Below are 23,999 nucleotides of genomic sequence, written 5' to 3' on the forward strand. Positions count from 1 at the left end.
CTACTATGTTCTGTTGTGCTGAAGCAAAGCAAGAATTTCATTGTCCTATCAGGGACACGTGACAATAAACTCACTTGAACTTGAACTTCTCCCCGTAAACCCAGCCTAGGTGAGGTCTGCTGTATGATTTTATTGGGCTGTCTGGAAACCGAGTTCTTGAAATCTCCAAGTTATTTGGTCGTGAGAATAGCAATAGTAACGCGAAGCTGGGAAGAATGCGAACGCACGGAGCATTTACTCACCACGTAAGTGCTGACGGTTTCGGTCACCACGCTCCTGACCGGAGTCTTGGACGTCCCTGATGCGGAGCAAGCGGCGGCGGGGGAGGCCGCGGGGAGGGCGGGGGCTGGGGAGGGGACAGCCGTGGACAGGGTGAGGGGGACGGGAGTGAGAGCCGCGGCGATGTGGATGGGCGCAGGTGCTGGCGACGGAGGCGGTGGGGTCTTTGGGTGGGCTGTGGGAGGCGACGGCTTGGCCTCTGTCACTGGGACCACTTTGCTGATGACTCTGGAAGAAGAGAGACACAGGAAACACAATTTAATGGATGCAATAAACAATAGACAATAGACAATAGGTACAGGAGTAGGCCATTCGGCCCTTCGAGCCAGCACCGCCATTCAATGTTAACATGGCTGATCATCCCCAATCAGTACCCCGTTCCTACCTTCTCCCCATATCCCCTGACTCCGCTATTCTTAAGAGCCCTATCTAGCTCTCTCTTGAAACCATCCAGAGAACCTGCCTCCACTGCCCTCTGAGGCAGAGAATTCCACAGACTCACCACTCTCTGTGAGAAAAAGTGTTACCTCGTCTCCGTTCTAAATGGCTTGGTGCCCGCCACTCTTCATCGCGGTGATCTCAGTTAGTTAGGTACGTTTAGTTTGGTTAATTTACCATTATTGTCAGACTAGCCTTGATCGGACTTTGGGAGGGACAAAATGCTGGAGTAACTCAGCGGGTCAGGCAGCATCTCTGGAGAGAAGGAAGGGGTGACGTTTCGGGATCCGAAACGCCACCCATTCCTTCTCTCCAGAGATGCTGCCTGACCCGTTGAGTTACTTCAGCATTTTGTGTCTACCTTCGATTTTGCCAGCATCTGCAGTTCTTTCTTAAGGGCCTGTCCCACTTTCACGACCTAATTCACGGCCTCTGCCAAGTTTGCCCTTGACTCATACTCGCAACATGGTCGTCACGAGGTCGTAGGTAGGTCGTAGGTAGGTCGTGATGCTAGTCGGAGGTACTCGTGGCATCAAGTAGGTCGGGGCGTTTTCCTAGCCTGTCCATGAGGAAAAATGTCCACGAGTAAAAAAGGTTGCGAAATAGATCGTGAAAGTGGCACAGGCCCTTTACACACTTGATCGGACTTTACTGGCTTAACTTGCACTGAACGTTATTCCCTTATCACTACACTATACACATCATGTAAATAACTCGATTGTAATCACGTGTTGTCTTTCCGCTGACTGGTTAGCACTCAACAAAGGCTTTTCACTGTACCTCGGTACACGTGACAATAAACTAAACTAATCTGTGACGTGTTCTGAGGTGGAGTGAAAAGATTTTTGTTGCGTGCTATCCAGTTAGCACAACCTTCCCTCGATCATAGTAACTTTTAAACTTTTTTTGCATATCTTTCATTCACTTGTTCCATATCTCTCTACATCACCATCTATATCTCTTGTTTCCCTCTCCCCTGACTCTCAGTCTGAAGAAGGGTCTCGACCCGGTACGTCACCTATTCCTTCTCTCCAGAGATGCTGCCTGGTCCGCTGAGTCACTCCAGCATTTTGTGTCTATCATCAACGAAAAGACTACGTGGTTACAATCAATCCGTCCACGGTGTACAGATACAGGATAAAGGGAATAATGTTTAGTGCAAGATAAAGTCCAATTAGAGATAGCTTGCAGGTCTATCTGAGCGGAGATGATAGTTGGGATAGTTAGTGTAAGAAATGCTGCTGTTGAAATAAAGATTTAAAAGAGTGGAGCGATTGTAGTGAACGATAGCAGATCCACTTCTGGGAACAGCATGCAGAAAGTTGCCTTGCTTGTGCGCCATCTTGGATTCAATAGCTGCGATGATATTGCGGTCAATGGCTTGGGCGACATCTTGGATTCAATAGCTGCGACGATATTGCGGTCACAAGGAACTGCAGATGGTGATTTACTAAAAAAAAGTCAGAAAGTGCTGGAGCAACTCAGCGGGTCAGGCAGCATCTCTGGAGGACAGCGATAGGTGACATTCCGGGTGTGAAGAAAGATCCCGACCCAAAATGTCCTCTATCCATCCATAGATGCTGTCTGACAAGCTCCAATGAGATTGCTGGGGGTGCAAGTGGTCCCTACATCCACCACCCTCTGAATGACAAAGATGTCCCATAGGTTTCTAATAATGTTGCCCCTCGCACCCTGAACCTTTGTACACTGGTTCTTGATTCGCCTACCTTGGGTGAACGACAGTGCGTTCAGCCTATCTAATCCCCTTGCGATTTTAGACACCTCTGTAAGATCTCCCTCAGATTCCTGTGCTCCTAGTCAGTCCTACCTTGCACTATAAGCTCAGGCCCATCGAGTCCTGGCAACATGCTCATAAATACAGTTACAGACGATCTTCAACTTCAAAAATAATTAGCCCTTTCAATCAGAGAAAAAAATCAAGCTACGGATGTCACTGTTCACTATTAGAAAAAACCTCAATTACAAATTTGTACACTCAGTAGTTAATGCAAATGTTTCGCATTCATTTTCAGTGATCTCTGCATTTTTCGTTTGCTTTCAAGAGTACAGTACACAATGTCCTTTGTGTCAGACCATGCCAAACTATTTTTACAAGTCTCGAATGTCTCCAGGGGGATGTCTGTCTGAAAGGTCATGTCAACCACCACTTAAGTGCAATCAAAATGTAATGAAAGTCATCATTGAAGGATTACAAGAAATTATATTTGTTTGACTCATCCTGATTCAAAATTTTCACCTCCATACTGAATATAGTTTACGTAGGAAGGTTAACAGAATTTCTTCCAGGCTGGTTGAAGCATCAGGTACACACTGATAAACCTTAGTGATATGTAAAAAACAAGTCTGAAATAGTAGTCTCACGACCATACAGGCGACACCCTGGTGACATGTCGCGGGGTGAAGCCTGTATGGTCGTGAGTAGTCGCCCAAAGAGTCGTAGGTAGATAAAAATGCTGGAGAAACTGAGCGGGTGCGGCAGCATCTATGCAACGAAGGAAATAGGCAACGTTTCGGGCCGAAACCCTTCTTCAGACTCTTCAGCCCAAAGAGTCGTACCTTGTTCTGGTCGCCGCTGGATTTTCAACATGTTGAAAATTTTCGGAGACTTGTGGCAGGTGCCGGCAAGTCGCCGAAAGAAAACGCGTAAGTGGGACAGGCCCATATGTGTTTGTCGGTTATATATTGTGCGATTGAGAAACATGCATTTTTTTATTTTTCCTCATATGCAGCAGGTTTGGCAGGCTAGGACTTTCGTTCTTGGAGCCTCTTATGTGTAAAAAAAACCTTTGGATGTTAACGGCATTAGGTTATGCTACTGCTGCTTTGGAAACTGATATGTGAGCAGTAAAGCCACCATTTTAAAATGAATGTTAAATTACATTAGACGAACCTTGAAGGATATATTACACCTAGACAGCAATTATTTAAGAAGGAGACAAACAAAGTGACCTTTCCTTAACATGTCGTTCTGACTTCAGAAAAGGGCACACAGTAAACAAAAGATTAAAAATAAAGTTGACGTTGATAGAAGAGTACAGCAATAGATTTTCAGGGCCAAAGTACTTTATCTCAGGTCTTTAACTTTTACAGCATTCGATCAAAAATAAATTTGAATCAAAATTTTAAGGATTAACAGTATTCTGATTGATAAGACAAACTTGTATAAATCTCTAGTTTAGTTTAGTTTAGAGATACAGCACACAAACAGGCCCTTCGGCCCACAGAGTACCTGTCGACCAGTGATCACCCCATACACTTGCACTACCCTGTACACTAGGGACAATTTACAATCTTTAGCGCAGCCAATTAACCTACGAACCTGTATGACTTTGGTGTGTAGGAGGAAACTGGAGCACCCGGAGAAAACCCGCGCGGTCACAGGGAGAACGTACCAACTCCGTACAGACGGAACCCGTAGTCAGGATCGAACCTGGACAGAATTCACTCAGGTCTATTTATTCAATAGTAACATTTGAAGTTCGGCTCCTCTGCTGATGATCTAATTCTCATGATCCCATCTCATTTTTAATCTATTCTGATTTTAGCATTCACTTTCAACTTCACGCAATGGTTAGGCACAGTGAATGGATTCCAAATGGAATAATTATTGGGACCCAAGATAGACACAAAATGCTGGAGTAACTCAGCGGGACAGGCGGCATCTCTGGAGAGAAGTAAATGGGTGACGTTTTGGGTCGAGATCCTTCTGAAGAACCAGCATCTGCAGTTCCTTCCTACACAATAATTGGGATGATTCAGTATCGAGTAGACTGGCACAGCAGTGGGTGACGTTATGACCACAGTGGGTGAATCGAGGACCAGAGGACATTCAGTATCGAGTAGACTGGCACAGCAGTGAGTGACGTTATGCCCACAGTGGGTGAATCGAGGACCAGAGGACATAGGTTTAAGGTGAGGGAGGAAAAATGTAAGAGGAATCTGAGGGGTAACTATTTCACACAAAGGGTGGTGGGTGTATGGCTCAGAGAGCTCCAGCATCTCCCTAATATTGAGATGTCTTGAATAAAGTTGTTACAAAAAAATTGCTGTGGCAAGGTGGTGCAGCGGTAGAGTTGCTGCATTTTAGCTGGTGTTGGCGGTACGGAGTTTGTACATATTCCCCGTGACCTGCGTGGGTTTTCACCGCTTTCCTCCCATACTCTAAAGACATACAGGCTTGTAGGCTTATTAGCTTAGTATAATTGTAAATTGTCCCCAGTGTGTGTCGGATAGTGGAAGTGTGCGGGGGTCGCTGGTCGGCGCGGACACGGTGGGCCGAAGGGCCTGCTTCCGGGATGTATCTCTAAACTAAAAAAACTGGACTAAAACAATAGACAATAGGTGCAGGAGTAGGCCATTCTGCCCTTCGAGCCAGCACCGCCATTCACTGTGATCACGGCTGATCATCCCCTTCCTGCCTTCTCCCCATATCCCCTGACTCCGCTATCTTTAAGAGCCCTATCTAGCTCTCTCTTGAAAGTATCCAGAGAACCGGCCTCCACCGCCCTCTGAGGCAGAGAATTCCACAGACTCACAACTCTCTGTGAGAAAAAGCGTTTCCTCGTCTCCGTTCTAAATGGCTTACCCCTTATTCTTAAACTGTGTGGCCCCTGTTTCTGGACTCCCCCAACATTGGGAACATGTTTCCTGCCTCTAGTGTGTCCAAACCCTTAAAAACCTTATATGCTTCAATACGATCACCTCTCATCCTTCTAAACTCCAGAGTGTACAAGCCCAGCCGCTCCATTCTCTCAGCATATGACAGTCCCGCCATCTCGGGAATTAACCTTGTAAACCTACGCTGCACTCCCTCAATAGCAAGAATGTCCTTCCTCAAATTAGGGGACCAAAACTGCACACAATACTCCAGATGTGGTCTCACTAGGGCCCTATACAACTGCAGAAGGACCTCTTTGCTCCTATACTCAACTCCTCTTGTTATAAAGGCCAACATGCCATTCGCTTTCTTCACTGCCTGCTGTACCTGCATGCTTACTTTCATTGACTGATGAACAAGGACCCCCAGATCCTGTTGTACTTCCCCTTTTCCCAACTTGACGCCATTTGGATAGTAATCAGCCTTCCTATTTTTGCCACCAAAGTGGATAATCTCACATTTATCCACATTAAACTGCATCTGCCATGCACCTGCCCATTCACCCAACCTGCCTAAGTCACCCTGCATTCTCAAAGCATCCTCCTCACAGTTCACACTGCCACCCAGCTTTGCGGCATCTGCAAATTTGCTAATGTTACTTTGAATCCCTTCGTCTACAAAAGGATGTCTGGCTGCAAAATTCCTCTTCCCTAAGGAAAGTAGAAATGATTCCTGCCGCTGACCTAACATGTAATAGTGATTAAATTGAACTGATCATGAACTCAAAATGGGTGCCGGAAGAGGGATAACCTACTTGTGACCCTCTCAAATAACTGCTTGCCAGACATAAGTAGAGTATTTTTCATCTCACTTCTATGTGGGAAAGTAAAAAGTTTAAAATAATGCTCGAGTCCCCTACTGGAATTGGTTCAAACAGCTACTGAACAGTTTAATCAGTGCGGATGGGACATGCACAAAGACAGGACGTTATTAGGCCTGCACTTAAAAGGGATTTTGAAGCCATTATCTGAAGCAGAATTTCCTTCCTAAAGTAATAGCTTTGGAAAAGGCTCAGGGACAGTCACAGATGTCCCGTGAACTCGGAGCTACAGCCTGGGAAATGACTCCCGGCTCCTGACAAAATTATTGTTGCAGGCAATTAAATGTAAATATCCAAATATCCAATATTCTGCATTTGAGAATATGTTTTTGGAAATAAAGGATTCCAATAAAAATACCATGTGTATCTGAGACCGTCATATTTTTTAAAAATTCTGGCACATTATATCTTTTCATCACATAACTGATGCCACAATTTAGTTCATTGTCACGTGTACCGAGGTACAGTGAAAAGCTTTCAGTGCGTTCTAACCAGTCAGCAGAAAGACTATATATGATTACAACTGAGCCATTATAGTATAAAGTAGGGCCAATTTTTACATTTACAAAGCCAATTAACCTACAAACCTGTACGTCTTTGGAGTGTGGGAGGAAACCGGAGCACCCAGAGAAAACCCACGCAGGTCAGGGGGAGAACATACAAACTCCGCAGAGACAGCACCCGTGGTCAGGATCGAACCCAGGTCTCCGGCGCTGCATTCGCTGTAAGACAGCAACTCTACCGCTGCGCCACCATGCCGCTGAATCAGTGCCACTGAATGCTCCTACCACAACCAGAGAGCAGTGCTGAACTACTAGTGTAGGAAGGAACTACAGACGCTGATTTAAACCGAAGACAGACACAAAACGCTGGGGTAACTCAGCGGGACAGGCAGCATCTCCGGAGAGAAGGAATGGGTGATGTTTAGGGTCGAGACCCTTCTTCAGACTACTATCTACTTCTTTGGTGACCCTCGGACTATCCTTGATCGGACTTTGCTGGCTTTACCTTGCACTAAATGTTATTCCCTTATCACGTATCTACACGCTGTAAATGGCTCGACTATAATCAAGTATTGTCTTTCTGCCGACTGGATAGCACGCTCTAAAGCTTTTCATTGTACCTCGGTACACGTGACAATAAACTGAACTCAGCATACATTTTGATGGAAGGTGATACACAGTTATGTTACACAGGAAGTAAAGCCAGCAGATTAATAATCCTATTATATAGCTATTGTGTACAAACATTATACTGCCTGCCATATAAATTACCTGATCGTGATAGTGCTTTGCTCACTTAAGTCACACAATTAGTTCCGTAGCTTTTAGACAACTGTTCATTAACCACACTCTTTAGACTCATAAGAGAGTCAATCACCTCAAAACAAAACATTTTTTTTCTCTATTGTACGAACAAGGAAGATAGATTTAATTGGCACAGCAATCTCAATTATCGTGAAAACTTCATTCTACAGACCATGGCTGGCAGAAATGTTCATCCTGCCCAACGTTTTACAGACTAATTCACTTTCATTTAAAATGGGTGGATAAACGGGAAGAACGTTACAAATGTGTAACTTGAGCCAGAAGTGACAAATTCGATTTTACACCATTTGAAAGTTTAGTTTCGTTTAGTTTAGAGATACAGCGCGGAAATGTGTCCTTCGGCCCACCGAGTCCTGCGATCCCCATACTATCCCCTTAGACTTATGCTACGCACTAGGGACAATTTACAATTTTTACCAAAGCCAATTAATCTACAAACCTGTACGTTTTTGGTTAGGTTGATTGTTGATAGGATGGTTCAGTTGCCTGATAACAGCTGGGAAGAAACTGTCCCTGAATCTGGAGGTGTGCTTTTTCACACCTCTGTACCTCTTGTCTGATGGGAGAGGCGAGAAGAGGGTAGAGTGTGGGAGGAAACCAGAGCACCCAGAGAAAGTCCACGTGGTCACGGGGAGAACGTGTAGTCAGGATCGAACCCGGGACTCGGGCGCTGTGAGGCAGCCACCGTGCCTCCCCAAAATATGTCTGTATTTTTAACAAATAATTAGCTGGTTTCAGTAGAAATAGGAGCCATGGATTTAATGATGAGCCTGAGGAGGACATGAATAGGTGATGTTCCAGGCCGGGGCCCTGCTTCAGACTGATTGTCGTAGAGAGAAGAAAGCTGGAAGAAAAGTGGTGAACGGGACAAAGCCTGGCACGTGATAGACGGATTCAGGTCCCATTCCACCCCTTACGCCTGGCTTCACATTTCACACCTCTTCTCTTCTTGTCTCCGTAGTTTGGTTTAGTTTATTAATATCCCATGTTACGAGGTACAATGAAAAGCTTTTCCGTTGCATTCTAACCAGTCAGCGGAAAGACCGTACTTGATCAGCCATGATCATATTGAATGGCGGTGCAGGCTCGAAGGGCCGAATGGCCTACTCCTGCACCTAATTTCTATGTTTCTATGTTTCTAAGCTGTCCACAGTGTACATGCAGGAGGAAGGGGTACAACATTTAGTGCTAAGATTATTTCCAGGCAAGTCTGATTGAAAATAGTTTGAAGGTCTCCAAGGAGGTATATGGGAGGATAAGATCGCTCTCTAGTTGGTGGTAGGATGGTTCAGTTGCCTGATAGCAGCTGGGAAGAAACTGTCCCTGAATCCGGAGGTGTGCCTTTTCACAATTCTGTACCTTTTGCCTGATGGGAGAGGGGAGAAGAGGGAGTGACCGGGGTGAGACTGGTCCTTGATTATGCTGCTGGCCTTGCCGAGGCATCTCACAGACTTTTGTCTTTTCAATGCTGGCCTTTCTCACCATCTGTCAATTAAAACCCCTCTCACATGCATCCACCCACCATTTCAAAGTCAAAGTCAATTTAGACAATAGACAACAGGTGCAGGAGTAGGCCATTCGGCCCTTTGAGCCAGCACCGCCATTCAATAGACAACAGGTGCAGGAGTAGGCCATTCGGCCCTTTGAGCCAGCACCGCCATTCAATGTGATCATGGCTGATCATCCACAATCAGTACCCCGTTCCTGCCTTCTCCCCATATCCCCCAACTCCACAATCTTTAAGAGCCCTATCTAGCTCTCTCTTGAAAGTATCCAGAGAACCTGCCTCCACCGCCCTCTGAGGCAAAGAATTCCACAGACTCGCCACTCTCTGTGAGAAAAAGTGTTTCCTCGTCTCCATTCTAAATGGCTTACCCCATATTCTTAAATTGTGTGTGGCCCCTAGTTCTGGACTCCCCCAACATGGGAAACATGTTTCCTGCCTCTAGCGTGTCCAAACCCATAATAATCTTATATGTTTCAATAAAATTCCCTCTCATCCTTCTAAACTCCAGAGTATACAAGCCCAGCCGCTCCAATTTTATTTGTCCCATGCACCCGAAGGTGCAGTGAAATGAATTTGCTTGGCTTTGCCCTGTCTCCTCCAGCTTTCTCCCCACAACTACAATTAGTCTGAAGGTGGGTGCAGACCTGAAACGTCACCCATTCCTTCTCTCCAGAGATGCTGCCTGTCCCGCTGAGTTACTCCAGCATTTTGTGTCTAATTTCAGCTTACCCTGAACGATGTTTTTTCAGATGTAAAAGCAGTCTATAAAATCCAGCAGCAACACTTTACTCTTAATACTGGACTTAATACAGTCCTGTGAATAGGACTGAAAACATAAATGTCTAGCCCTGTGGAAACAGATCCACATAAATGCTGAAAGTTGTAGCCCTTAGAAAAAGCTACATCAAAGTAACAAACGAGAGGAGACAAGCTGCTGCTGCAATGGCACCAATAGTCCTGATGAAATTTACCACTAATTTGATTTAAAACCCAATAAATCCGACGCAATCAGTTACATTAGCAGTTAGTTGGTTATTGTACAAAGGATGAGTTTAAATAAATCACTGGTTCAAACTCACCTGGTCACAGCAGATGAATGTTTAAAACCGACAAAAGCCAATTAAATTTCAGACCTTGGAGGATAAGATCTTATGAAGTGAGTGAGGAAGGCAATTATTATTTTTTTTTTGAGGCGATCACATCTACAGATAAACTCTTTATAGGGAAGCCTTGAATCCGGTGTGATAGTGAATTAAACCTCATTTGGATTTCACTATCTGCCTTGCAGAATCGTTCAACCCACATCATTCAATGTTTCCACCAATGTTTTGGCTCCTGCCGGTACTTATACGTGCAGGAATAATCTTGCGTGGATATAAGTTGAGCAGTTTGCAACCGATTTGTCAGCTCTTCCCACTTGGGCCAGCGGTAGAGTTGCCGCCTCATGGCGCCAGAGATCCCGGTTTGGTCCAGACCACGGGTGCTGTCTGTACGGAGTTTGTACCTTCTCCCCGTGACCCGCGTGGGTTATCTCCGGTTTCCTCCCACACTCCAAGGACGTACAGGTCTGTAGGTTAATTGGCTTTGGTAAAGAAGTATATAGAATTATGAGAGGGGTAGATAGGGTGGACAGTCAGAACCTTTTTTCTCCAAGATGGAAAAATCAAAACTGCTTCATCCACACAATAGTCTCCCTTTCTCATAGTCTCCCTTTCTCATTACATTTACCACTAAATACATTTAACTTGGCTGAAGAGATAAAGGGTTCCTCTTCCTGAAAGGAGCGTGAGGAGATAAAAAATAATACCTTGGACATGCAGAAAGAGATTGACTGAAGTGAGTAGGAAGATTTGTTTAAGTTGACAATTTATTCATTTAATCCTGAGCTGTAACCCAAGAATCCCAGCATCAAATTAATATCAGAAAGGGTCATCCATTTTCTGCATTATAGTACCAGGGAGTATTATTTTCTGATATAGAAATTAAATACCATTGTTGTTTTGTTGAGGTTAGCTTAGTTTAGTTTAGTTTGATTTATTGTCATGGGCACCAAAGTACAGTGAAAAGCTTTCATTGTGAGCTAACCAACCAGATAATACATGATTACGTGATCTAGCTATCCACAATGTACAGATACGTAAGAAAGGAAATAATATGAAGAGCAAGATAAAGTCCAATAAAGTCCGATCAAAGAGAGTCCAAAGATCTCCAATGAGGTAGATAGTATGTCAGGACCACTCTCTCGTTGGTGATCGGATGGTTCAGCCGCCTGAGCCTGATAACAACTGGGACAAAACCAAAGATCCTATAGCGGAGCAAGATAGACCACTCCTGCTAAATGCAACGGGCTGACGTGTAGTACGCAACGGAGCGGAACGTGGGCTTTTTTTTTCCATCCATTTCCATAACGGGACCCGACCCGACCCGACTCGCAGTGTAATCAACGTTGCGGAGGAAAAGTTTGTGTTAATAAATTAAAATTCTGAAAATGATTTTTCCCAAATAACGTTTATTTTTACGAGGATGTTTCCGTAACCGACTTCCGTCTCCACACTATTATCCTATGGTATTTTTCGTGCGGAGACGGAAGCCGGTTATGGAAATGGGGCCGAAAATTACCCATGAATCTGCCCATGACCGTACTACGTCTTTTTCGTCGAGTGGACCATCTTGCTCGCTGTAGGATCTTTGGACAAAACTGTCCCTGAATCTGGAGGTGTGCGTTTTCACACTTCCGTACCTCTTGCCTGATGGGAGAGGGGAGAAGAGGGAGTGACCGGGGGTGAGACTGGTCCTTCATTATGCTGCTGGCCTTGCCGAGGCAGCGTGAAGTGTTGGATGGAGTCGATGGAAGGAAGGTTGGTTTGTGTGATGGTCTGGGCTGCGTCCACTCGAACACACTGGAGATCACTTTAATGCAAAGAGTAAATACGCTAAATAACTTTAGAAAAAATACGGTACTCACATTTTATCCTGGCCAGCACCCACTCTCAGGGTAAGTCTTGGAATAACAGGGGAGGGAGCTGGTATAATTGGTTCCGGTTTTGCCTGCCACAGAAACACAATGGTAATTATAATATCTGGTAAGCTAGCTATTACCATACAGGTGGTGCATTTTCGCATTATGTTCAAATAATTTCATGCTGATAAATACTGGATATTATGTATACACAAAACCAGTCATGACAGTAAAATACATTGCAACTCCAGCTTTGCATCAATTACAACATTATGGGGCTATCTTTGTGACACTAAGTCTTTCTGCAACCTGGAAATAAATTCTCTGATGAACAATTCAGATCAAAACATAGAAAATAGGTGCAAGAGTAGGCCATTCAGCCCTTTGAGCTAGCACCGCCATCCAATAGGATCATGGCTGATCATCCTAAATCAGTACCCGGTTCCTGCTTTCACCCCATATCCCTTGATTCCGTTCGCCCGAAGATCTATATCTAACTCTCTCTTGAAAACATCCAGAGAAATTGGCCTCCACTGCCTTCTGTGGCAGAGAATTCCACAGATTCACAACTCTCTGGGTGAAAAAGATTTTCCTCATCTCAGTCTTAATTGGCCTACCCCTTATTCTTAAACTGTGACCCCTGGTTCTGGACTCCCCCAACATCAGGAAAATTTTTCCTGCATCTAGCCAGTCCAATTCCTTAAGAATTTTGTATTTCTATAAAATATCCTCTCATCCTTCTAAATTCCAGTGAATATAAGCCCTTTAGATCATTTAGAGCTGTAATTATTTTTCTCCCGTTTACATATTTTTGCACTATAAAATGCAGTAATGATAGCACGGCGGAACTGTTGCTTGTCCTTAGATCCTTATGATGGCAGAACTTCTCCTAACTAGTGAGGCACAGTGGTGCAGCGGTAGAGTTGCTGCCTTACAACACCAGAGACCCGGGTTCGATCCTGACCTCAGATGCTCTCTGTACGGAATCTGCACGTTCTCCCTGTGACCCGCGTGGGTTTTTCCGGCGTGCTCCGGTTTTCTCCCACATTCCAAGGACCTGCAGGTTAATTGGCTTCTGTAAATTGTAAATTGTCCCCATTGTGTTTAGGTTAGTGTACAGGGCGATTACTGGTCAGCATGGACTGTCGAGCTTGTTTCAACGCTGTATCTCCAAACTCTAACAATTGTTGCCTCGCAGCACCAGAGACCCGGGTCCTTGATCCTGTCTACGGGTGCTGTCTGTACGGAGTTTGCACCTTCTCCCTGTGATCGCATAGGTTTTTCTCTGGGTGCTCCGGTTTCCTCCCACACTCCAAACACGTGCAGGTTTGTAGGTTAACTGGCTTGTGTGACTTGTCCTAGTGTGTAGGATAGAACTAGTGCACAGCTGACTGCTGATCGACGTGGACTCAGTTGGCTGAAGGACCTTTTCCCACGTTGTATCTCTGAATTTAACTAAACTATGGCAGTTCTTGTGGAGATTAGGTTCTGCTGCATGTGGACTGCCCACGTTTAAATATCTGACCCCAGTAGGGGCTATTCCTTGTCGCTAATCTCATGGAGGGATTGAAACGATAAAATAACACTTGAGGACAAAGTGGATAATTCAGTAATTTGAATGCCAAACTACTGTGGAGGAGTTGAAGGCAACCCAATACGATTTCTAGTCTTTTTTTGCTACCGGCAGGTGTTAGGCTCGACAATTATAACCCATTTGGGACGACAGATGGCACAATGGACTAAGTAGTCGGCTGGCAACCGGAAGGTAGCCGGTTCGAATCCCGCATGCATACTGTCGTTGTGTCCTTGGGCAAGACACTTCACCCACCTTTGCCTGTGTGTGAATGTGTGTGAGTGATTGGTGGTGGTCGGAGGGGCCGTAGGCGCAGATTGGCAGCCACGCTTCCGTCAGTCTGCCCCAGGGCAGCTGTGGCTACAGAAGTAGCTTACCACCACCGAGTGTGACTGAGGAGAGAATGAATAATGCGATGTAAAGCGCCTTGAGTATTAGAAAGGCGCTATATAAATCCCATCCATTATTATTATTATTATTATTATTCTCTCCAAACTGGATTTTCTTCCAATTCAAGGTTAACAAGCAGAAAATCTAGGAGGTTATGAAACGACTTTGTTAGGAGATGCCAACCAGAAAGGAGGATTAATGGATTTCTTGCACCACAAACGTATGCAACTAAAAAATAAATATTAAATAAAAAAGAACAACGTGTGCCTTCTTAATTACAAAGTGCTTGCATATCATGGCAAGATTGAAGTTTAAGTAACATACTCTTTTTATTTTTATTTAGAGATACAGCATGGAAACAGGCCCTTCGGCCCACTGAATCCATGCCGACCATCGATCATCCGTTTACACGAGTTCTATGTTATCCCACTCTTGCATCGACCACGTTTACACCAGGGACAATTTAGATGCCAATTCCACACGGCTACAAACCCGCACGTCTTTGGGATGTGGGAGGAAACCAGAGCAACTGGAGGAAACCCATATGGTCACGGGGAGAAAGTGCAAACTCCGCACAGACAGCACCTGTAGTCAGGATCGAACCCGGGTCTCTGGCGCCGTAAGGCAGCAACTCTAACGCTACACCACCCTGCCGCTCATGCAATGTTGTGAATAGGCACAAGGCTCTGTGGTCAGACGTTCTGCAGGACCAGGATATTTTGGCATTGGAATCGTCAACTATCTATATTCTCCAGCGATGCTGCCTGAATTACTCCAGCACATTTGCGTCGTTTGTTGTGTAAACCAGCTTGGTTCGGCAACTTGAGCGCCCTGGAGCGGAAAAGACTACAAAAAGTAGTAAACACTGCTCAGTCCATCATTGGCTCTGACCTCCCTTCCATCGAGGGGATCTATCGCAGTCGCTGCCTCAAAAAGGCTGGCAGTATCATCAAGGACCCACACCATCCTGGCCACACACTCATCTCCCTGCTACCTTCAGATAGAAGTTACAGGAGCCTGAAGACTGCAACGACCAGGTTCAGGAATAGCTACTTCCCCACAGCCATCAGGCTATTAAACCTGGCTCGAACAAAACTCTGAACATTAATAGCCCATTATCTGTTTATTTGCACTTTATCAGTTTATTTATTCATGTGTGTATATATTTATATAATGGTATATGGACACACTGATCTGTTCTGTATTCATGCCTACTATGTTCTGTTGTGCTGAAGCAAAGCAAGAATTTCATTGTCCTATCAGGGACACATGACAATAAACTCTCTTGAATCTTGAATCTTGAATCTGCAGTTCCATGTGTCTCAATATTTTGGCATTGCTTATTGTGATCTCTCTTGCAGCAACTGTTTATGTAGAAACCGGTGAAATAAAGTGATCCATTTATGGCTCGTGCAAGATCTAGTGATAAATGATTTCACAGACCGTTATCCGATGTTGACTGATATTATTTGGCGTAAAAGAAACGGCGTAAAACAAGTCCACTTGCTATTTTCCTAAAGATAGATACAAAATGCTGGAGTAACTCAGTGGGTCAGGCAGCATCTCCGGAGGAAAGGAATGCTCTTTACCTATCCTGACTGGAGATGGAATGCTTACCAACAAAGTGAATCATCATAGGATGATGTTTAAAGCCCTCCATACAGACAACAAAGGTTTACTTGCCATCTTTTAGTTTAGTTTAGTCAATGGTTGGCGTGTACTCGGTGGGCCGAAGGGCCTGTTACCATGCTGTATCTCTAAACTAAACCAAACTATAAGACAGAGGAAAGTGGAATAGTCCAAAGATCCTATAGCAGGGAATAGTCTATAAAACTAGGCATCTGTTACAGCAGGGGAACAGTGAAAATGATCAAACATTAAAGGCTGCACTAAGCTAGAAATGTTGGGATAACCAAGATTAAAGTACATCGTTTTTATTTCAAATGATGAACAGTTGACTGTTTAAAACCTTCTGCTTCTGCCAACAGAGAATTTGCAAACAAGATTATTAGGTGATAAATGCATATAATCTCAAAATCTTATCAAGTGTGATCATCTAGATTATAGTATAAAAGGCAGAGGGATTTTTTTTAATAGATTTACAAGATTATGGGCAAAATACAGGTCCACCGCCGATTTTCTGGCAACTGGCACCACCATTAATACGGACAAAATCACGAGAGAGAGCCCTTGAATCTCCGAGGAAGTCCCCCTGAAAATGTGGTGCCTAGGCTGGGTGAGGCGGCCAATCTCCACCTCTGCCCACAAGTAACAACATGACATACAGTGACAGTTACGAATGACTCAGAAAACACTAAACATTAATAATAATAAAACATTAATGATAAAACACCATTGATCAATCATGTGAACCAACAAAATACCAGATCAAAGGGAGGCTACAGATTTTTGGCTGTTGAGTAGAGCAACTACTCGTGGATAAAAACTGTTTTTATGTCTGGCTGTGGCAGCTTTGACAGTCCGAAGTCGCCTTCCAGAGTGAAGTGATTCAAAGAGTTTGTGGCCAGGGTGAGAGGGGTCAGAGATGATCTTGCCCGCTCGCTTCCTGGGGTTGTAGGAATAGGAGTAGGGGTTGCAGGAATCTGGAATGATCTGCCAGACGAGGTAGTTGAGGCAGGTACTATCACAATGTTTAAAAAGCATTTGGACAGATTCTTGGATAGGATGGGTTTGGAGGGATATGGGCCAAAGGAGGTCAGATGGGCGTGTTGGTCGGCATAGTTCCATGCTGGGCCTGCTCCCATGCTGTATGGCTCTGTGACATTTCGCTGGCAATCACACCTTGGCTATTACATGGTCACAAAATGTCGGAGTAACTCAGCAGGTCATAGAAACATAGAGACCAGGTGCAGGAGGAGGCCACTCGGCCCTTCGAGCCAGCACCGCCATTCATTGTGATCATGGCTGATCGTCCCCAATCAATAACCCATGCCTGCCTTCTCCCCATATCCCTTGATTCCACTGGCCCCTAGAGCTCTATCCAACTCCCTCTTAAATCCATCCAGTGACTTGGCCTCCACTGCCCTCTGTGGCAAGGAATGCCATAAATTCACAACTCTCTGGGTGAAAACGTTTTTTTTTTTCTCACCTCAGTCTCAAATGGCCTCCCCTTTATTCTAAGACTGTGGCCTCTGGTTCTGGACTCGCCCAACATTGGGAATATTTTTCCTGCATCTAGCTTGTCCAGTCCTTTTATAATTTTATAGGTTTTTATAGAAACATAGAAATTGGGTGCAGGAGTAGAGGCCATTCAGCCCTTCGAGCCTGCACGCCATTCAATATGATCATGGCTGATCATCCAACTCAGTATCCCGTACCTGCCTTCTCTCCATACCCCCTGATCCCTTTAGCCACAAGGGCCACATCTAACTCCCTCTTAAATATAGCCAATGAACTGGCCTCAACTACCTTCTGTGGCAGAGATCCCCCTCCTTCATCCTTCTAAACTCCAGCCGCATCTCCTGGAGAAAGTGGATGTGACGTTTCAGGTCGGGACCCTTCTTCAGATCGTTCTCACAAGACTAATGGTTGCCTATGCATGCCACCATTGAGTGCTGTTACCTGTGCATCCGTATCACAGCATTATTTCCAGGGAAACAGATAAGAGAGGTAAAGGTTGGGAGCCCTGCAATGATATGACCATCCAGAGCAGAGCAGAAAGCACTTAAATGCTAATAGAATGTGTAACTGTAAGACTGCAATTAATCAGAAAGGGCAAGAGTAAGGTTGTGGCAACATCAGTAAGTAGATAAAGACTTCACACTGCACGGGTTTGTTGAGAGAAGTGTAAATAAATATGCCTCTCAGTGGACGGGAAGGATTGAGCTTGATTTCCAGACGGTGAGATTTGCAACTGATGGTGCATCTACACAGTAATTCAGCACATCATTGGCCATCCTTAAGGATAGAAACTGAATGTCTTTTGAACATGTTTTTTGACTTTAGAGATCCAGCGTAGGAACAGGCTCTTCTGCCCACGCAAACCAGCGATCACCCTGCTAAACTAGCTCTACCCTACACACTGGGGACAATTTACAATTTTTACTGCAGCCAATTAACCTACAAACCTGTACGTCTTTGGAGTGTGGGAGGAAACCGGAGCACCCGGAGAAAACCCGCGCAGGTCACTGGGTGAGCGTACAAACTTCATACAGGCAGCACCCGTAGTCAGGATCGAACCTGGGCCTCTGGCGCTGTAAAGGCAGGTTTTCGTGGACACAGATGCCATTTACGAACCAGATAATAACAGAACCAATGAAGAGATATCGTATTTGCGCAGTAAATAAACTCACTTGAACTTGAACTTGCTCCTCAGCAACCTGATAGACGCAGATCAAAATATTCCATCACAATTCTTATTTTGCTAAAGAACACCATTTCTGTGATATTCAATGTATCAAGTGCTAAAGGCGCATAGGGTTGACACAATACTAGAGCTGCTGCCTTGCAGTGCCAGTGATCTGGGTTCAATCCTGACTACGGGCGCGTCTGAACGGAGTTTGTACATTGGTGCGTGCATTTTCCCCAGGTGCTCTCCGGTTTCCTCCCACATTCCAAAGACGTGCAGGTTTGTAAGTTAATTGACTTCGGTAAAGATTGTAAATTTTCTCGAATGTGTCGGATAGCGTGAGTGTACAGGGGTTACTGGTCGGCTCGGACTCGGTGGGCTGAAGGGCCTGTTTCTGCACTGTATCCCTCAACTAAACTAAAGAGGTTCTTTGCACCTGGCACTAATTTCTAAAACAGCCATATAGATATCCTGGAAACCTAATAATCAATGCATTTTATTTTGGATTTGAAAAGTTTGATTGCATTATGTTTGCTGCATAAGTTTCTGTTTAGAATTGGGAGGTATTAACTTATCTACGAGATCTAACAATATTAGCATGCAGACAAAAATGCTGGAGAAACTCAGCGGGTGAGGCGGCATCTTTGGAGCGAAGGAATTGGTGACGTTTCGAGTCGAGACCCTTCATCGGACTGATGTAGAGGTGGGGGTGGGGCGGGAAGAAGAAAGGAAGAGGCGGAGACAGTGGGCTGTGGGAGAGCTGGGGAGGGGAGGGGAAGGAGGGAGAAAGCAAGGACTACCTGAAATTGGAGAAGTCAATGTTCATACCGCTGGGGTGTAAACTGCCCAAGCGAAATATGAGGTGCTGCTCCTACAATTTGCGGTGGGACTCACTCTGGCCATGGAGGAGGCCCAGGACAGAAAGGTCGGATTCGGAATGGGAGGGGGAGTTGAAGTGCTGAGCCACTGGGAGATCAGGTTGGTTATTGCGAACCGAGCGGAGGTGTTGGGCGAAGCGATCGCCAAGCCTGCGCTTGGTCTCACCGATGTAGAGCAGCTGACACCTAGAGCAGCGGATACAGCAGATGAGGTTGGAGGAGGTGCAGGTGAACCTCTGCCTCACCTGGAAAGACTGCTTGGGTCCTTGGATGGAGTCGAGGGGGGAGGTAAAGCGACAAGTGTAGCATTTCCTGCTGTTGCAAGGGAAAGTACCTGGGGGAGGGGGTGGTTTGGGTGGGAAAGGACAAATTGACCAGGGAGTTACGGAGGGAGCGGTCTCTGCGGAAAGCCTATTAGTGTGAAAGTTTTAGAGAAAGAGGGGTGGATTTTACAAGCTCCACATAGAGGGGAGAACAGGGCAGCATTTTATTTCACAAAGGTACCTAGGACCTGTTGGAAAAATGGATACTTTTCATGCTGAAAAAGATCATCAGATTGTCAACTTTACAAAGCTGAAAATATATCGAAGTAAGAATGTCGTGCTCCTCTCACAGTGTGCCATCTTCCCACTTTCCTTGCTCAACTACAAAGAATTGAAGGTAGATAAAAATGCTGGAGAAACTCAGCGGGCGAGGCAGCATCTATGGAGCGAAGGAATAGGCGACGTTTTGGGTCGATCTCGAGCTGAGTTTCTCCAGCATTTTTGACCACCTTCGATTTTTCCAGCATCTGCAGTTGGTTCTTAAACAAAAATTGAAGGTGCTTCTTTTCATAACAAATAATTCAAGGTGCAGAATTCAAAAGTACAGAATTCAAAGTTTTGGGTAAAACTTGTTCAGATATTGAGCACCTGGCTTTTAAAAAAAAAAATGATAAGTGAAAGATAGAATTCAATACCCGCATACAAGTCAGATAGCCTCTGACATAAAAGAATGGAAAACAATTTAGCAATTTCAGTGTTAATGAATTACAGCCCAAACCCTGCGACCTGCTCCTACAAATTAGGAGCATGTATCTGTCATCACTACAACATGAACTGGAAGGGAAAGATAAATTACTGCAAGTACCAGATCCATTAAAGTTATTAGATCCTCATCAGGGTTAACCATAAATTAGGTTGATTAGAGGATGAAGGAAGCAATAGGCTGATTACCGCCTCGAAGACCAGACATGCCAACATTATAATAGGAATTGAACTAGGATAATAAGAGATTGTCAATAACTTTGACATTCGAGTCATAGAGTGTTACAGCCTGGAAACAGGCCCTTCGGCCCAACTTGCCCACACCGACCAACATGTCCCATCTACACTAATCCCACCTGCCTGTGTTTGGCTCACACCCCTCTCAAGCTGTCCTATCCATGTACATGTTCAAATGCTTCTTAAATGTTTTTTTTTTTTAAATTATTTTTATTAGAAGTACGGTAAATTACAATAACACACAACACATATATCTTAATACATTTTTTTTTACCGCTTCATTTTTTTTTTAAGCTTTAAGAAAAAGATAGAAGTAAGGAAAGTAAAGAAGGTGCGCAAGAGTCGTGAAGTGCAAGAGAGTGTTGGGAAAAGAAAGCCCCTTAGAAAAGAAGTTAAAGGAAGTAAAGTAAGAAAGTAGACCCTAGAAAAGAAAGAAAAAGAAAGTAAGGACAATCGCTCTATTATAACATTAAACTCCGCAGAAAGACTACCAACCATGTTTCTTAAATGTTGCGGTTGCACCAGCCTCAACTACCTCCTCTGGCAACCCGTTCCATACACCCACCACCCTTTGTGTGAAAATGTTGCCCCTCAGACTCCCCTTTTCCCCTTCACCTTAAACCTATGTCTTCTGGTTCTCGATTCCCCTACTCTGGGCAAGAGACTCTGTGCGTCTACCCGATGTGGTCTTGGTGAGACCACACCTGGAGTATTGCGTACAGTTTTGGTCTCCAAATCTGAGGAAGGACATTATTGCCATAGAAGGAATGCAGAGAAGGTTCACCAGACTGATTCCTGGGATGTCAGGACTTTCATATGAGGAAAGACTGGATAGACTCGGCTTGTACTCGCTAGAATTTAGGAGATTGAGGGGGGGATCTTATAGAAACTTACAAAATTATTAAGCGGTTGGACAGGCTAGATGCAGGAAGATTGTTCCCGATGTTGGGGAAGTCCAGGACAAGGGGTCACAGCTTAAGGATAGAGGGGAAATCCTTTAGGACTGAGATGAGAAAAACATTTTTCACACAGAGAGTGGTGAATCTCTGGAACTCTCTGCCACAGAAGGTAGTTGAGATCAGTTCATGGGCTATATTTAAGAGGGAGTTAGATGTGGCCCTTGTGGCTAAAGGGATCAGGGGGTATGGAGAGAAGGCAGGTACAGGATACTAAGTTGGATGATCGGCCATGATCATATTGAACGGCGGTGCAGGCTCAAAGGGCCGAATGGCCTACTCCTGCACCTATTTTCTATGTTTCTATTCCTCTCATGAATTTGTACACCTCTAATAAGATCACCCCCTCATCCTCCTGCGCTCCAAGGAATATAGTCCTAACCTGGTCAACCTCTCCCTATAGCTCAGGCTCTTGGGTTCTGGCAACATCCTCGTACATTTTCTCTGCATTCTTTCCAGTTTGACAACATCTTTCCTATAACATGGTGCCCAGAATTGAACACAATACTCTAAATGTGACCCGACAAATGTCTTGTATAACTGCAACATGACCTCCCTACCTTTAAACTCAATAATTGTTGGAAATTAATTATTTCCCAATGGTTTCTATTTGCCATCACTGGGTCAAACGTTGTTTCTCAGTCCCACAGAAAATCAATTTTCAACGTTCCGATCAATTTACCTGACCATTGACTGGAGCACCGTCATTAATCAGTTTCATCAGGGCAAGTTTCCTCCTTTATAATTTCTGAGCAAACCGCTATTCTTATAACTCTTCAATCCTCTTTACACATCAGGGTATCTTGGCTTAGAGACTTTGCCATGTGCTTTAAATTACAAAAAATACTTTCAGCTTGGCGATTTTTGTCTGTCTTCCTCGGTAATTTATTTTTGAAGAACTTGAGTCAATTAAGCAGGAATTTGTGTTTTATCATGTCATGCTTTTTAAGCTTTTCCTGGGCTAAACTCCTTTTAAAATGTATTTAAAAGATTCTGCTTCCCACTGATGCAAACCTCAAATTCTGTTGGGGATGGGGGTTGGGCAGTAACTTTTCAATATTAGATGACATCTGCATTGATACATTTGACGCAGATTCTTTATAGAGTGACATATAGGATGGAAAAGGGCCACTCTGCCCACCTTGTCTGTGCCGATCTCCTATCAACTTCCCATTCATATTAATCTAACATACAATGTCGAACAGCACAGCACTGAAACAGGCCCTGTAGCCACAGTGTATTGTTAAGGGGGCCAATTAACCTACAAACCCGCACTTCTTTGCGATGTGGAAGGAAAGTTGGCAACGGTCAAACTTGCTGCCCTGACTGCGCAAAAGTCTGCCGCTCAATAAAATTTAAAAAGGGTTCAAACTAATGTTAAAACAATGTAAAATCGCCAATGGAGAAAAAAATAGATTAAATGGAACCGAACATGTGAAAGTCAAAATGAAAGCAGTAAAAGGAGAAGACGAGGGAAATAGATAATAAGCTGAACTAAATTAAATGGAGACCAAATAATGGGGAACAAAATCATCTTTGCTACTTTTGATTGATTGAATTAATTGAAATTAATTATAGCATGGAAACAGGCCCTTCAGCCCACCAAGACCATACTGACCATTGATCTCCGATTCACACTAGTTCTATGTTATTCCACTATCTTATACACTCCCTACGCACAAGGGACAATTTACAGAGGCCAATTAATCTACACATCTGTTTAAGAAGTAACTGCAGATGCTGGAAAATCGAAGGTAGACAAAAGTGCTGGAGAATCTCAGCAGGTGCAGCAGCATCTATGGAGCGAAGGAAATAGGCAACGTTTCGAGCCAAAACCCTTCTTCAGACTGATGTAGGGTGGGGGGGGGGGAGAATCTTTGCACATCTTTGGGATGAGGGAGGAAACCGGAAACCGGAACCGAAACCCAGGGGGACACAGCGAGAACGTGCAAACTCCGCACAGACAGCACCGGAGGTCAGGGTCGAACCTGGGTCTCTGGCGCTGTGAGGCAGCGGCTGTACCGGCTGCGCCACCGCGCCACCTGACAAAGTAAGTTGCAGCAGGTGAAAAACAGGTAGATTTTGCAGATTTAACAATTATTCACAATTGCTGATTCAATGAGGCCATTTCTCATTGACTGAAACGCAGAGCCTCTGTTCTGCAAAAATGCGCGGGCTTGCAGTGGCTGTGGATGGGTGTTAAGTTTGTAAAGTCTGCAAAAGAAGCTGAGTTTAGTAAGAGGACTAACGCAGGGGTTGACAGGGTTCAAGGCAAGATATTGAAGGGCATACACCACAAGACTCCTCTGTGGAGTGCTCGAAATACACTGCTAGTGGATTTGCTCAAGTCTTATATGCGAGTACCATTCTTTTCACCTGGATAAATAATACCAGTCACATAAGCCCCTTTTTTTGGAGTGTGCTGCATTTTTCCCTTAATCTTCTAGGATTTAGATTCTTTTTATTGCGTACCTCAAGGCACAAACTGATAATGCTCCGCTGCTTTACATTTCCTCTCTGACAGCCATGAAGCGCCATCACAAAGTCAAAGCCTTAAGACCGATTCTCTGAAACATTTTTTTTTATTTAATCGTGTCTTGCAGCAAAAAAACCCCAACTTCG

At 44.5% G+C, this 23,999-nt stretch overlaps 1 protein-coding gene across 1 annotated transcript in view; it reads right to left on the reverse strand.

Annotated features, from left to right (window-relative positions):
* taf3 (TATA-box binding protein associated factor 3) overlaps positions 1–23,999 on the reverse strand; it is a 174,429-nt gene that overhangs the window by 6,102 nt on the left and 144,328 nt on the right. The window contains exons 4-5 of the mRNA XM_033040146.1: positions 12,016–12,098; positions 243–507 (exon numbers count right to left, since the gene is read on the reverse strand). Coding sequence (XP_032896037.1) covers positions 243–507; positions 12,016–12,098 — 348 coding nt within the window. The remainder of the gene's footprint in view (positions 1–242; positions 508–12,015; positions 12,099–23,999) is intronic.

Source organism: Amblyraja radiata, chromosome 21 (assembly GCF_010909765.2).
Source record: "Amblyraja radiata isolate CabotCenter1 chromosome 21, sAmbRad1.1.pri, whole genome shotgun sequence".
Classification (NCBI taxonomy): domain Eukaryota; kingdom Metazoa; phylum Chordata; class Chondrichthyes; order Rajiformes; family Rajidae; genus Amblyraja; species Amblyraja radiata.